The 15,081-nt window shown below is 35.9% G+C and overlaps 1 protein-coding gene across 3 annotated transcripts in view; it reads right to left on the bottom strand.

Annotated features, from left to right (window-relative positions):
- The window catches only part of LOC148942191 (uncharacterized), a 131,422-nt gene that overhangs the window by 22,698 nt on the left and 93,643 nt on the right, over positions 1-15,081 (bottom strand). For all 3 annotated transcript variants that reach the window (XM_089103460.1, XM_089103462.1, XM_089103461.1), the window contains 4 exons: positions 14,110-14,331; positions 11,667-12,053; positions 9,862-10,189; positions 904-1,131 (listed from right to left, as the gene is read on the bottom strand). In XM_089103460.1, the coding sequence (XP_088959586.1) occupies positions 904-1,131; positions 9,862-10,189; positions 11,667-12,053; positions 14,110-14,331 (1,165 nt within the window). The remainder of the gene's footprint in view (positions 1-903; positions 1,132-9,861; positions 10,190-11,666; positions 12,054-14,109; positions 14,332-15,081) is intronic.

Here is a 15,081-nt window from a genome sequence, read left to right as displayed (position 1 = left end):
GAAAACGAAAGCAAGCAGGCGGAAGTGGATTAATAGTGATATTTTTGGGTCGTCCCAAACACGTTATTTTGCGTCGGGATCTCATTTCAAACGTAAGTAATAATGTTTATCTTTGTTTTGTTAGTATTATATGAAGATTTAATTGTTGCTTTTTATGAATCGATTGTTCAACATCTTTCCGAGCCAATGTACAGTTTCAAAGACAACCTTCCTGATTTCAAACAATACGTCGATTGAAGAACCTTTTTTGTTGAAATTGAAAAGGACAAAATAGTTAGTGCACGAAAAAAAAATACAATTCAATCAAAGTTTCAGACAGCACCGATCTGAAAAAAATGAGTTTCACCATAGATTGGATTTTACTTATACTGTCAAAAGGATCATCCAAGCGTAAGCAAAAACCCTTACAGTTTTTAACGACTTTTGTCGTCATTCATACGTGTCAAGTTGCGTTTTACGTTCAAGCACGCTGGGTTCTCAGCCAAACTGTGGTAGACTTATGCGGGGCTCCCACGGCGTCAATCAAGTTAATTAAGTTTTTTTTTGAAAGTGCGAATCATAAAGTTTGTCCCACTCACACAAAGATTTCGCCATTTTGAGTTTACAGCAATTTTTCAATGAAAGCAACTGAAAAAGTCATACATGGAGCTGAGAAAACCTTCCAAGTAAATGAATTATTTTTAGAAATAATTGATTGTCGGAAATAATTTTCCGCCAAGAGTGAGATACTATGATATGTCGAATTGGAAATTAATGTTGGTTGTCATTAGTTTACTAAAAAAAAATCGAAGGTTGCTCAGCAGAAAATAGAAAGATTCCACGTAATGTACAAATGGAAAAAAGAAAAGAAGAAACGAATTCCTAAAACATCTATAAACTTAAGAACCCTTTAATTTGGCTTACCCATCAGGTTGATAATAAGGCCTTTGTTCATAGCGTCCTCTCGGATAGTGTGGCGGTCCTGATGGCCAAACTGGCTGAGCCATGGGAGGATGAGAAGGAAAAACTGGACCAGGCGGATATATAGGAGGAGGCAAATTCGCTGGTGGGACTGGAAATGGTGGTTGATACGATCCTGGTGGTATATCATATGCTGGTCGTTGAACTTGAGGATAAGTATGTGGCCTTTGTCTGGAAATTAAGAAAAATTGAACTAAAAACTTTGATTCCATGAAAAAAATTCCCATGGTTGGAAATAATGAGTAAGTTGTAAACAGAATATTAGTACATCATAAAGGAAATACTAGTTTCATAACAAATTCAAGCATTTCTAACTCAGAAATATTGAAGCAAAATTATTTTGCTACTAAATAAAGTTTAGTGCTTTTCTAATAAAATAAAATTAATCTGAATTAAAACATAAATGCTGATGAACAATATGGACCTCCACAAGGCGTTCGACAGTGTTGATAGAGAGCTATTGAAGGATGCTCTGTTTATAATTTGCCTCCCTTCATTTTTTTGTGAGGTTGATAGCGTGTATAACTGTATCAATGGAATTAGGATAGTTAATAACATCTTTTTTAGGCTTTTCGCTATTAAGCTTAGACTAAAAAGGGGCGGCACTCATCCTCCTAAACTGTTTAACATTGTTATAAATGACGTTGCTGATTTACTAGAGAATAGATGGGCTCCGAAAGCTAGTCTAGGGACCCATAAACCATCACTACTATTTGCAGGTGATATTGCTTTGGTGGCTAGTACACCGCAAGATCTGCAGACGCTTTTGAGTCTTATAGAAGAATATTTGCAGATGAAAAAATTAAGACTGAATGTTGAAAAGAGTGAAGTTGTTATTTTAAAAAAAAAAAGGAAAACAAGTAGCGAAGATAATTATATTTTTAAATTTAATAATAAGGAACTGAAAGTAAGTAAAAGAATAAAATATCTAGGATTTGTTTTATCGGAAAATGGAAGTTTAAGGAGTCGTCTTGATGTGCTTTAATAAAGGTAAAGTGGCCATGTCTGCAATTTTCAGGCATTCAACAATAATAGGAATCAGAAACCTAAAAATTCACAAAAGAATATTTAATGCAAAGATTTTACCTATAATATAATATAGAGCAGAGATCTGGGGCAGAGAAGTAGTACAGCATCTGGAGTCCCTCCAGCTCCAGTACTATAAAAGACTGTTTGGGTTACATCAGACAACTCATTCGCAGATTCTGAAAGGTGATATGGGCCTGTTTTCGTTAAAACTACGTAGGTCTATTTTGATGCTTAGATTTTGGTTGAAGCTCAATAGGTGTAATTAGAATAGACTAGTAAGAGCTGTTTATTATCAGATGTTGAGTTATGGTTCAAAATTGTCGTGACCATCCCAAATTAGGTCATTACTAGAAAGAGTGGGAATGCCTTACTTATGGAATGATGGTCTTGGATCCCGTGATCTACCAACAAATTTAGTAAGCCAGGTACGATTTATCTTAGAGGGTCAAGAAATTCAGTATTGGCAAGGGCTGGTTTTAAATTTTGCTACATTGAATCATTATAATGAGGTGAAACCTAGTTTTGGAGAGGAAATTTATTTTAAATTCAATTTACCGGCTATGATTTTATGTCGATGGATTCAACTTAGGGCGAATTGCCTTCCAATCCAGAGCAGGAAAATGGGTTTCGACAAGGGGATAGTACATCCTGATGGTCGGTATGTGCGTCATCTTTGTACCGAGTAGGACAAAGATTTGGTTCATTTTCTCTAAAAGTGACCGGTGATCTCTGATTTAAGGGAAATGTACCTACATGGGATTGTTTTGCTGCTTCCTAAAATTTTACAAAGTAGTAATCCAACCACAATATTTCATATTGGTGCGTACATAGAGAAGGGATTAGAAAGAAGGAAAAGTTTTTACAATTAATTATTATTAACTATATGAAATTAAACTTATTTTCTCGATCATTTAACATAAGGTATTTTTCGCTATGTATCATGTTAATGTGTGTTTCGTAATTTGTCCTATTGTGATTTCTTTATTTTTCATAAATTTTTGTGTGTATATGGCTCTTGGGCTTTTGAAATACACGATCTATCTATCTATCTATCTATCAATGGCGCTTTGCCTTTTCTTCATTATACACATAAAACGACCATTTCTTCTTTATACATATGAAAAAATCGTTTCTGTAACTAAGTTCTTGCTATTGAAACGAGTGTCTGATGTCACTGTTGCCAGAAACTGGCTCCAAAAAGTAGGCATCGGGATAGAGGACACTCAACCACATACACTTTCAGGAGTACAAATTCAATTTTAGAATCTTACATTTTTTTTGAAAAGACACATGAAATAAATAGTAAAACTTTATACTTCAATAACTCTCATAAAAGTCGTTGTAATGAGCAGAATATCTTTTTGTGATAACTTTGGCAAAGTTGTTCTATAAACCATTTTCTTTTTGTATTATTTAGGCCTAAACATTTGCCTATCTTATAACATTTTAGTCTATCTTTAATCGATCTTAGCCTATCTTATAATCTTTAGTATTAGTACTTGTGCGGCGTAGTTAGACACGCTCAAGATAACAAACTTTATACCTAGATTTTAACTTTTTCCAATTCGCCTACTTCCCTAGCCTTGTCTTACGAAATTGTAAAAACAGGTAGTTTCCAAAATCAGGGGGAGGGGGGAATAAATATTTAAAAACTATTTTTTAATGAAAATAAATAAAAAATTATTTTCGAAATGTAGTGGGGGACGGGCAAAAAATCTAGAGAATGCAATTTTAGGTCTGTTTTGTGCTTTTAGTAAACAATAGTTTTTAGAACCCCACAGATACTAGAAAATATCATAAGCCTCTTTTCTATGGTAATAATTTAGTGACTTCTTTTCACTTAAAAAAAAAAGTTTAAAAAAAAAAATTATTTATTTATTATTATAATTTTTTTATTTATTTATTATTATTTTTTTGCACCATTATAATCTTTTATAAGATTACCGTCAATTTTCTCACTGTAAATTTTGGGTTATTAAACCGTTATAATCGCTGTCAAGAATATCTTTCACTTTTATTTAATTTCATATTCAAATGAATCACAAAAACATTTTTTTTTAAACGGAAAAAGCACCAAAATTCAAATTTAGTAGCACTCCTGGATAACATATTAGGCTAATGTAGATAATATGTTCTTTTAAATTAGGAGTACAGCAATGGCCTCTTTCAGAATCTATTGGACAAAAAAGTGAAATAAGACTGGATAATGTTTTCCAGCCACTGTTTTGTTTCTGTGTATTTTGCTCGGGTGATTAAAAATTCAGCTTTTGTGTCCATCTTTGGAGCAAAGATGGATCCTTGCTCCATCCGTGCCCCAGCCATTTAAACATTTGCCTCTCAATTACTTGGACTATCTGTCTTGGCTTTTCTCTGTCTACAATTACCCAGCCCAGTCTTGATGCAACCTATTGCCCAAAATACTTGAATTGAATTTATCAAGTATTTTGGGCAATAGGTTGCATCAAGACTGGGTAATTGTAGACAGAGAAAAGCCAAGACAGATAGTCCAAGCACGTCACTAATTAGATGACGAGGCATTTGGCTATTTTTGCTTGAACATTTGTCTCCTGGCCGCAACCTTGGTCCTAGAACCTAAGACTACAACTAGGAGGAGAGAGTACCTGCGCACCTATACTCAGCCATACAGCCCGAAGGCTCCAATCTCTAGACTCACTCCTTCTAACTAAGGAGTGAGCTCACCCTGCGCAGGTCCTCAACTGAGCCTTATGAGGGTTAAAATTCCGGTCGATCTGGGTTGACAACGGGTTTTCACTGCCCTTTGCCAACCTAGCGGCCCCAAACGGTCCTGAGCAGCCTAATCCCACAAGGGGAGTGGACTGTAACGTACTAACGCTTAAATTAGAAAAGAACAAAGATAGGAAAGGAAAAAATTCAAAAGTCTATTAAGAAGAAGCCTTACAAAGCCGCCGGTTAGGTGAGATGCCACTGAAGACCTGATAAACAGACCAACCATGGCAACTCCTCACTCCGGAAGCCAGGTTCCAGCTATAACCTTCCAGCACCCATGTTTCCACATACAGACCCGTCCTGGTTACGGGCTTGGCCATAGGGACCCTGCCTGTGGTCCATCTCGTCTCAGTCCCAGCATCTTAGAGCATCCCGTCATAGTTACTCCCGCCGTTTACCGGTTTAGGCTGTGGCTTGCCCACTCTGTTCCAGCCACTGTATTATCATATGGCAGTAATAGTTGCTGCTTTATTTCTTTTGATTATTACTCAATCTGAAGAATTTATATATTTAAAAAAGTTAATTTAATGTTCACTCTACTTTTGACTTGCGCAACTCTTTTTATCTTATCCTGTCAGTATCTCCAATTCTGGAGATATATTCTGGAGATCTCCAATTCAACAAGACTGGTTATATAGCTTCGTATTGCCTTTTTTATACAAGAGAAATCAATCTTCACAGGGCACTTAGAAGTGTACTTGGGAGAGAAGGGAAGGCGTGATTATGTTTTGAAACAGAATAAAACATGTGATTAAGTAAAAATTAGTGGAAATCATTAGACATCAGGGGATTCGGGACACCCCTATTTACATGCTTGGTCCTTGTTATATATCAAACAGTTCGTAATAATGAACTGTAAGTAAGGAGCAACCCAGCTCAATAGGAATCGAAACTCTAAAAAACAGAATTAAAAAAGTTTGAATTATGTCCCAATTCCTTAAGAACGACTCCTGAAATACTATGTTTGTTTAATAAGAACCATAAGAAGCTTTTTTAGAAGTACTAAAAATTTTAGCGTAAAGAGCGAGGCGTTCGTTCTAAGTTTTAAAGTTGCTCCTTACTTTCAATTGAAGAAACTTGTTTTTTTTTATTATAAGAAAAGATCAAGCTAACCTAGAAGTATCTTATCTGGAAAAGACGATTCTGAATCCTCGATAAATCATGCGGTTCACTTTAATAATGTAAAAAGAAACACTTACTATTTCTTATTCTCGGTTTTGCAACCGCTTTTTCGGTGATTTTTTCAGATTCGACAACCAAATCGGGAGCACAAATCATGGAAACTAGCCTCAGCTGGTATTACTGATGATGATAAAACTACCAATCCAAGTTATTGGAGTCTATATAGTTTGTACAATGGTGTTAAGTCTTTTTGGCCTTTTAGCCTTAATGGAATATTCGTAAGGCCTATTTAATATGGCCTTTCGGCGTCTTTCCCATCAGCCCGTCTCTATATATGAGACATGCATGCATGAGATGGTATGCATGTGTCACACGTGATACGCACTTGAATGCTCTGCTAACTAAAGACCGGGAAATAAATGTAATTACAAATTTCCGAGGAGACAAGCTTTCTCCTATTAAACTTACTAAAGCTAAATCTACCTTTGGCTACAGCGCACCATTTCTTGTAATTTTATCTTTTAACTTATACATATTCTCAGGAAATTGCAAGTAGTTGATTCATCGCTGAGAAATTCGTGTTTTAATTTATTGCTCAACGAAAATTCAGAAATTCCTTTGAAACTTTAAATAAAATGAGCATCCGTATCAAACACGACTCTTGTCTTGCCATAACATTATTATTTGAAAAAAACTACGTTTTCTAAAGAGTTAAAGAGGCTGAGTTACAAGGTCGAACCTTAAAACGTACAGGGATTAGGAGGCACAATTGGGGGCTGCCGCCCCCAAACCCCCGCTTTCGCAGCCTTTAAATAAAAAAAGTTCTTTAAACTGAAAGTAAGGAGCGACATTAAATCTTAAAACGAACAGAAATTATTCCGTATATGAAAGTGGCTGTACCCTCCTCAACGCCTCGCTCTTTACGCTAAAGTTTTTGTTGTTTAAAAAAAAGAGTTGTGAGAAAGTCAAACTTTAGCGTAAAGAGCGAGGCGTTGAGGAGGGCACAGCCCCTTTCATATACGGAATAATTTCTGTTCGTTTTAAGATTTAATGTCGCTCCTTACTTTCAGTTTAAAGAACTTTTTTTATTTAAAGGCTGCGAAAGCGGGGGTTTGGGGGCGACAGCCCCCCCTCACTGTGCCTCCTAATCCCTGTACGTTTTAAGGTTCGACCTTGTAACTGAGCCTCTTTAACTCTTTGGAAAACGTAGTTTTTTTTAAATAATTTCTGCACGTTTTTGTACAGTTTATTACTTATTATTGCTTGACTAACTGTTAGCTGATCATGTCAGGAGTTAAAGTTGGGGGGCTGCCGCCCCCCAAACCCCCTCGCTCTTGAACATTCTTGTGTTAAGACTTTTAATTCCTGATTACTCAAATCACGTCGTACAGGGTGCCTCCCAATCCCTGTACGTTTTAACGTTCGAACTTGTGACTCAGCCTCTTTAACAGCCCCCCAACTGTGCCTCCTAATCCCTGTACGTTTTAAGGGTCGACCTTGTAACTCAGCCTCTTTAACTCTTTAGAAAACGTAATTTTTTTCAAATAATTTAAAAAAGGAACTGAGTTTCTTTTTTAAAGTTTAAATTCAGTATATAAAAAATTTGCTCTGACGGTGAATCGAACCCGGGTTTTCCGTCTGACAGTCTGGAGTATCAACCGCTGGACTAAAGAGACACAATTGTAATTGTTTTTTAGTAAATAGAATCTATTTTTGACGCAAGCAAATTCCCACAAAACTTGATATTTGGTTTTTGGAAAACAGGGAAGGAGTGATCAGATTGAGCTGAAAATTCGAAAATAAGCTCCCAGGCCCCAGGAAAGCTTATCCTTTACATTTCAGCCCGATCAGACAACGTTAAAGGGGGGTTGTGGTGGGAAAAATTAACATGGGCTATTATAGGAAAACGAGGTTTTTCGTAAATGTAAATTCGGGGGATGATTTGTTCGGTCTGAAAATATCAAAAGGCCCTTACAGGTCGAATTCTGCTTCGAATGAGTCCTCATTCACCCGGATCAGTTGCCAGCTGTGGCCTGTAGGCGTGGATAAGAAAAAAAAAGAAATGAATTTTAAGTGGCTATATTTGGTTTTTTGAAAACAGGGAAGGAGTGATCGGATTGAGCTGAAATTTCGAGGATAAGTTCCCGGGCCCTAGACAAGCTTAACCTCTATATTTCAGCCCAATCGGAAAACGCTAAAGGGGGGCTTTGGTGGGAGGGTCGAAACTTCCGGCCCAGTTTACCCCATGAAGATAATGTCGGAGGAGGATGAAATTTTCCAAGTTTCTTAGTTTGAGCTTGGGCTACAAAATGCAATTACCGCCGTCTCTCTGCGACCTCTAGGACCTGAAATCGCTTAACATTGTGGTGGGTCGCCTCTTTATAGAGGCACAAGTGTGCCTCCTTGATATATGATAAATACTAAATGCTTTTTTATAACATTAGGGAGAAAAACTAAGCACAAACCAGGAGCTAATTGATACTAATAATCAGATACAAAAGTATGTATTGTATGTCTGTTAGGGATAATCCTTCCTACTGAATAAAGACAGTGACATTAATACTCTTACCCACATTAGAAACTGAAAAAGAATGAACTTTTCAAAAGCCGTCAGAGAATCCCCCCAAAAGTTTGATAATATGTTTACATGTGTATAAAGATCAGTGAACTTTTCAAAAGCCCAAAAGTTTAATAATATGTTTACATGTGTATAAAGATGGGTACTTAGTAAAGATGGGTAATTAGTAAAGATGGGTAATTACACCCAAAATTACTCCCATAGATATCCACTGCTTAATATATTGCCTAACATAACCATGGACATCTATTACCATAGATAACTTAAAATTACTTTTTTATAAACATGAAACTAAGATCTGATTCTCAAAAATTTTTATTTATTCCCTTCACGTAATTTTTTTTCTGTTTTCTGTTTATAGGATGGAAGCAATAAGAGAAATTTCTAATGAAAATAGACGGTAAAGCCAGTGATTGTTAAATATACCAATAGATTACCTAAATTCCTATACCCTAGATAACCTAACCACAAATATATGTTACCTAATACATTGCCTAGCCGAAATCATAGCTATTTATTACCATAGATAACCTAAAATATTTTTTTTAAACATTAAAAAGACAAATTTCTGATAAAGATAGCCAGTGATTGTTAAATACATCCTTAGAATTACTACTACTACTAACAACTGACCGCAGCACCAAGCCACCTGAGCCAAACCCAGCTACGCATGCTCCCCCTCCATTCCACGTCCATGGATTAAATCTTAAAAACGACTGTATCCGTGAAAGATTTTCACCAATGGAAGATTTGAGACCTACTGAGCTGTACTTCAAACTTTTAACTCCGACTAGGTAGCTATAAATCTTCTTGGGTATAATCTAACTTAGCCACAACTTAGCAACACTTTCAACTCCATCACACTCCACCACACAACTTAGCCACACTTTTAACTTTTAACTCCGACTAGGTAGCTCTAAATCTTCTTGAGTATAATCTAACTTAGCCACACTTTTAACTCCGCCACACAACTTAGCCACACTTATAACTTTTACCTCCGACTAGGTAGCTCTAAATCTTCTTGGGTATAATCTAACTTAGCTACACTTTTAACTCCGCCACACAATTTAGCCACACTTATAACTTTTACCTCCGACTAGGTAGCTCTAAATCTTCTTGGGTATAATCTAACTTAGCCACAATTTTAACTCCGCCACACAACTTAGCCATACTTTTAGCTTTTAACTCCGACTAGGTAGCTCTAAATCTTCTTGGGTATAATCTAACTTCGCCATAACTAATGTAACTTAGCATTAACTTAGCCACAAGCAGCTAAAACAACTTTATTTGTAAATAAATAATGTATTAACTTAGGTATACTCTCAAACATTTAATTTAGCCTTTCGTTTCTTCGTTGTACTTAATCTACATAAAATTGTATTATTGAGAGCTATCCAGTCTCCTTTATTAAGACCTTTGCTTACCTTTCTGGAGAGTAGGGTGGGTATCGTCTTATAGGTGACTGTCTTGGTGAACGATATGGGCTACGAGACCTGGATCTTGCCGGCGTCCATTTTTTCAGATGGGGTGAGCGAGACCTTGATCTGCTCCTTCGTTTGTATGGTGATGGAGATCTGGAGTATGACTTCTTCTTTATTGGAGTTCTACTTCGACCACGTCTAGGACTGTAGCTTCGAGAACGGGAACGTGACCTCGAGCGAGAACGTCTCATTTTTCTAATTCTGTCCCTTTCTTCTTTTTCCTTCATTGCACGCTCAAACGCAGCGACAGGGTCATCTATGATTGAAGTTGCTGGGAAAAAACGTAGAATATAATAAATAAACTGGAAATTCCCAAAGATTAATTATGGATAAAGGAAGTTAATTAGCAAAAGAATTCCGCACGCAATCAGAGAATATACAACTCAAGGCGCACGGACCTAATAAGATTTTTTGTTTATAAGAAACTCAACGCCACCAGATTAATTTGACTTAGCCTTCTTTCCCCTATTTTCTCATCATCAGCAATTACACAATTCTTGGAACACAATTTTACATTTTTTAAGCTTTTATTAAGAAAAAACTTAACTCTTCACTAACGACATATCGATCAAACTAAGTGTATGCCCCAAACTTCTCAGCCTCTGATTAGCTCATAAATACAAATCCCTTGTTCCCTTAGTTACCAACACTTATTACGATACAGTTGCTTAATTATGTGGTCCCTGAGTAACCCCATTATAAGGATTCACTGGAGCATTATTTTTCAGTGAGTTGTACTTAAGATGCTATTGTTTATAATCAAATACAATGTAGTCAATAAAGCTTTTTATCTTTACCGAGATGCATAGATAGTGACAAGATTGTTTAAATACTTAGAATGGTTTAAATACAGGTAAAGAATGGTTTAAATATTTATAACTGAAGTCAAGACAACAAAAACAGACTGTTTGGAAATGTCACAGTCGAAAGAGCAGTTTTTAGGTTTTGCATCGAGCATTACAAATAATGTCAATGATCGCGACAAAACAAGAGCCATATTTCTAGTAGAGAAAATTAGCACTAAAAAAAAGGAACCTAGTCTTGCTGCAAAAACCAACTGATACGGCATCTGAGGAAATCATAAGAATGTGTCGAATCGTAAAAAATCATAAAATTTGCAAAAATCGAAAGCGTTACGAAAATGATTCACAGAAAATCCTAAGCAACTGAAGAGAAATTATAAGATTGACAAATCCGATGTGTCTTGAACCGGTTATAGTTGCAAAAAGGTCTAGGGTCCACTAATGCTGCCAGACCCAAAGAATTATGAATTATGAGCCAAATATTCTTTAAGTTTGAAGCAGTAGACTAAAAATTGTGATTTCAATCATTTTCAATAGATATAAAGAGGGATCGTGTCATTGTTTGGTAACACTAAAATTTAAAAAATCGGGATAGCGAGATGTAAAGCGCAAACTTTCTTAGGCATCAGAGTCAGCCTGCTGGGAAATTACCACAGGGAAATTGCCTGCTGGGAAATTACCACACGGAAATTGCCTCCTGGGAAATTACCACATGTGGGAAGTTACCACAGCGCAGAAAATAGCCCATTGTTTCCGTAGTTAATAACACTTGCTTATAGACAAATGCTTGCTTATGTAAAGCGCAGTATTCCTTAGGTCTTCATGCAAGCTCAGAGGAGAATTACCTTAAGTAATCCCCCTACTTTTTTAAATGCTTGCAACTTTGACCACATAGCGAGCTTGACTGAATAATACTTGAAAGCTGAAAAAAGTGGCGTTGCTTACCCGTTATGTTAGTGGCATTACCAGTGCCAGGCGGTATGGTTGGCGGAGGAGCAGTCAAGTTGGGTGGTGGCAAGTTCAAAGGTGGTAAGGTTCCAGGCGGAACAAGCTGCTCTGTAGGAGGTGCATGGTTTTTTAGTACCAACACTGGACCAACCCCAGGAGGTGCAATAGGTGGTGCTCGACTTGGTGGTAAGTGAACAGGTGGTTGAACCACTGGCGGTGGAAAAGCTACTGAGGGAGGAGTTCGACGTCGCTCATCGTAAGTTGGCGTGCGACCAGCCTCTTGTCTGGGCTCAATAGCCTGCTTCTGAGAAGGCGACCTTACTACTGGCGGGACCACGGGCTCTGGTATATTTAGTGGTGGCGGTGATGTCACTTTTGAGGGTGCTGGAAAAGAATTTGTTTAAAAAAAAGACATAACTAAGTTTTCAGTATTCCAGAAAAAAGTTTATTTGGTCGGAGCCAAATTTTTTTGCACAGTCGACAGCAAACAAAAACGTGAGGCATAGCATAAGCAGTAATGTTGCGCATAATGCTTATGCGCAACATTATGTTGCGCATAGTTGCAAATGTTGCGCATAGCATAAGCGCATAATATAAAAACAATAAACATAATATAAACAATAAACAATACAAATACAATAAATGTAATTTTTATTACAAAGTTCAAGCACTCGTTTAAGTTAATTTCTTCTTTCTAAGGGTGAGGGGAAAAAATACTTAGAACTTTTTTAAAGGTCTACCCACTCCCAAATTTTTTTCGCTCTAACCAAACCTCATGCATAAAATATATTAAATGCTACTTTCTTTAGACACATATTTTTAGAGGAATTAGTCCGAATTTTTCACTTAGAAAGTGCAGGTTCCAATCTTATTCCTATAATAGGATACCTGACTTATTGTACTTAAATAAACTACGATTTTAAATTAAGCTCATAAAGCCTTATATGTTTTGCTTAGCTATTTACCGATTCTATTTCCTGAAATCTCCAACATTTTATCAGTCTCTCTAATACTCCATCTTTTTATTTTGCACCTTACTCTCTAGCAATTTATTTTTCTTCTTCTTAATAAATAAAAGAAAACAACTTACATGATAATATGATAATGTTTACATGATAATAAAGACCAATGCTATTTCAATTTCAATTTAATAAAACAACAAAAACACACAAAGAGAATACTAAAAAAAAAAACAATATAATATAACAATTAACCCTCCCTAGGCTTTTGCTTTCTTAGAGTAACTCCTTAAACATAGGAAAAAAAAGAAAAAAAAAGAACAGAATGAAAGAGAGAAAAAAATTTTGCACTTGCCCTTCTCCGGGTCGAAACAACCCTTCCAAACAACAACTCATTCCACCTACCAACACACCCGAAAAACCCCTGTTTCCATCCAACAAAAGATTAAACAATCTATTTCCTTTTTTCAGATTTTTTTTTTTATGTTAAAATCTTTACTTTCATGTAAAAACTATTGTTTTCACATTCAATTTCCATCCGTTTTAATTTGTTTAGAATAAATAAATTATGAACTACATAGTAATGCGTTTAAGGACCAAACATAAGACGTTTGCGAATATACACTTGGAAACTGAAATCTTACCATGGAGATCCAGGCACTTTTAGCAGAGTCTATCTTTTTTTTATCCTAGGAGAATTGGGCCAAATTCGGACCAAAATCAGGCTCTGCGGCAAAAAATGGCGGAGCATGGTAGCGTCATGGGGCTTTATCTTTTCTGCTACTTTAAGGCCCATTAAAGTAGCAGAAAATATGGCGAATTTAAAGATTGTCAAATAAGCTTTCTCTGTATTTTCTTCAAATCCTTGTTCTGAGAATATCACTTATGAAAAAAGGGCATACCTAAAAATACTTCCAGGAAGAGGGGGTGATAAATGGCTAGAATGAATTTCCTGATCATGATACTCAACTTTTTTAGATGTTCCATACCATTGGGATTTTTTAGGTTAGCCTTTTAAAAACAATCTTCCCGAAATTAATAGGGGTTCTGGGTAAATCCCCTACCACATAGATCTAAAGAGTCTCCTGGAAAACCGGTTATTTCGGCCCTAAAATTATACTTTTTTGACGCTTCAGGACTGGTTTTGCCCCTGTTGAAGCAGCAGTGACGTCTTTTAAAGACAAACACTAAGATTTGTATAGCATAAATTAATATTTGTAATAAGGGTGGGCCAGGCTTGCGTTTCGGAGGCGACTGAACTTCAAAGTCATCAAAACAGTCAGAACAAAAGCTATCTCACCCAGCAAGTATTTAATTTTTCAGGAGGAGGAGGAAGATCACTTCTCCACTTGGGGATATCGATGACATATCGATATATCGACATATTGATGATATATCGATATATCGACGTATCGATGACATATAGATGACATATCGAAAGGAAAACAGAATATGTCTCAAATTATAAAAAAATTACTTACGCGACGATCGAACTTGAGGACTTGGTTGTGGTGGATGCGGCACCCCTTCTTTCTTTATCGGCACAAATTTTTTCATTGTTTTGATGTACCCAGTCTCGTTTTTGAAGTTATTGACCGCCGTCCGTAGGAACCGATTTGGAATGAGAGTATCAGGAGAGACATCCTTTTCATGACAGGCAGGACATTCGTGGTCTTCTGATTCTAATAACGTTGATCGGATACCTATAGAAAAAAGGTAAATGAAAGAAAAGAGCACCTCTTATGTATTCCACACCACCTGTCCTGAGGTAATAGGAAATAAATTACGATGATTTTTTTTTTCTGTAATATCTAAGTAAATCTGATATATAAAGTAAGAGAGTAAATAAAAGAAATGTGCGCCTCTTTACATTCCACAGTACCTGTAATGAGCTAATTGCAAATAAATAAATAAAATAAATAAATAAAATAAATAAATTAAAATGAGTGAATTTATCAAATCCTTTTAGGAAGAAACAGGAAACTTGCTAAGGAAAATCATTTCTGCAATTTTTTCGAACCAATTGAAATTCTGTCTATAATCTTAGAATTATAAAACAAAAGGTAGCCAAATTTTAAAAACGAAAAATTGAATATGCTTTAATATAAGCTAAACTTCGAATTTTCGTATCCTCTGAAATTAAGAACTAAACTTAACTTTATTTATTTAGATTGAGTGTGGGTTCGAATATTAAAATGAAATAGAAAATAAGTAAAACTTTTCTGGATACAACTATAATTCTGGGTGTGAAATAAAACAGTGGAAAAATTGGCAAAAAAAAAAAAAACAATCTTTTCAACTAATAATGACAAGAGTCTGAACAATCTTCTTCACGTGCAGAAGCCTTTATTAACAGAAAAAAGAAACAAAATTAGAACAAACTTGCCTACAAGAAACAAAAGATAAAGAAAAGGGAGAAAAAGAAATACAAACAATATACAAAAAAAATTAAA

The sequence above is a fragment of the Artemia sp. Qi Xiang Cuo genome, chromosome 17 (assembly GCF_049724085.1).
Source record: "Artemia sp. Qi Xiang Cuo chromosome 17, ASM4972408v1, whole genome shotgun sequence".
NCBI classification, from domain to species: domain Eukaryota; kingdom Metazoa; phylum Arthropoda; class Branchiopoda; order Anostraca; family Artemiidae; genus Artemia; species Artemia sp. Qi Xiang Cuo.
This window is presented reverse-complemented; position numbering and strand designations above follow the sequence as displayed.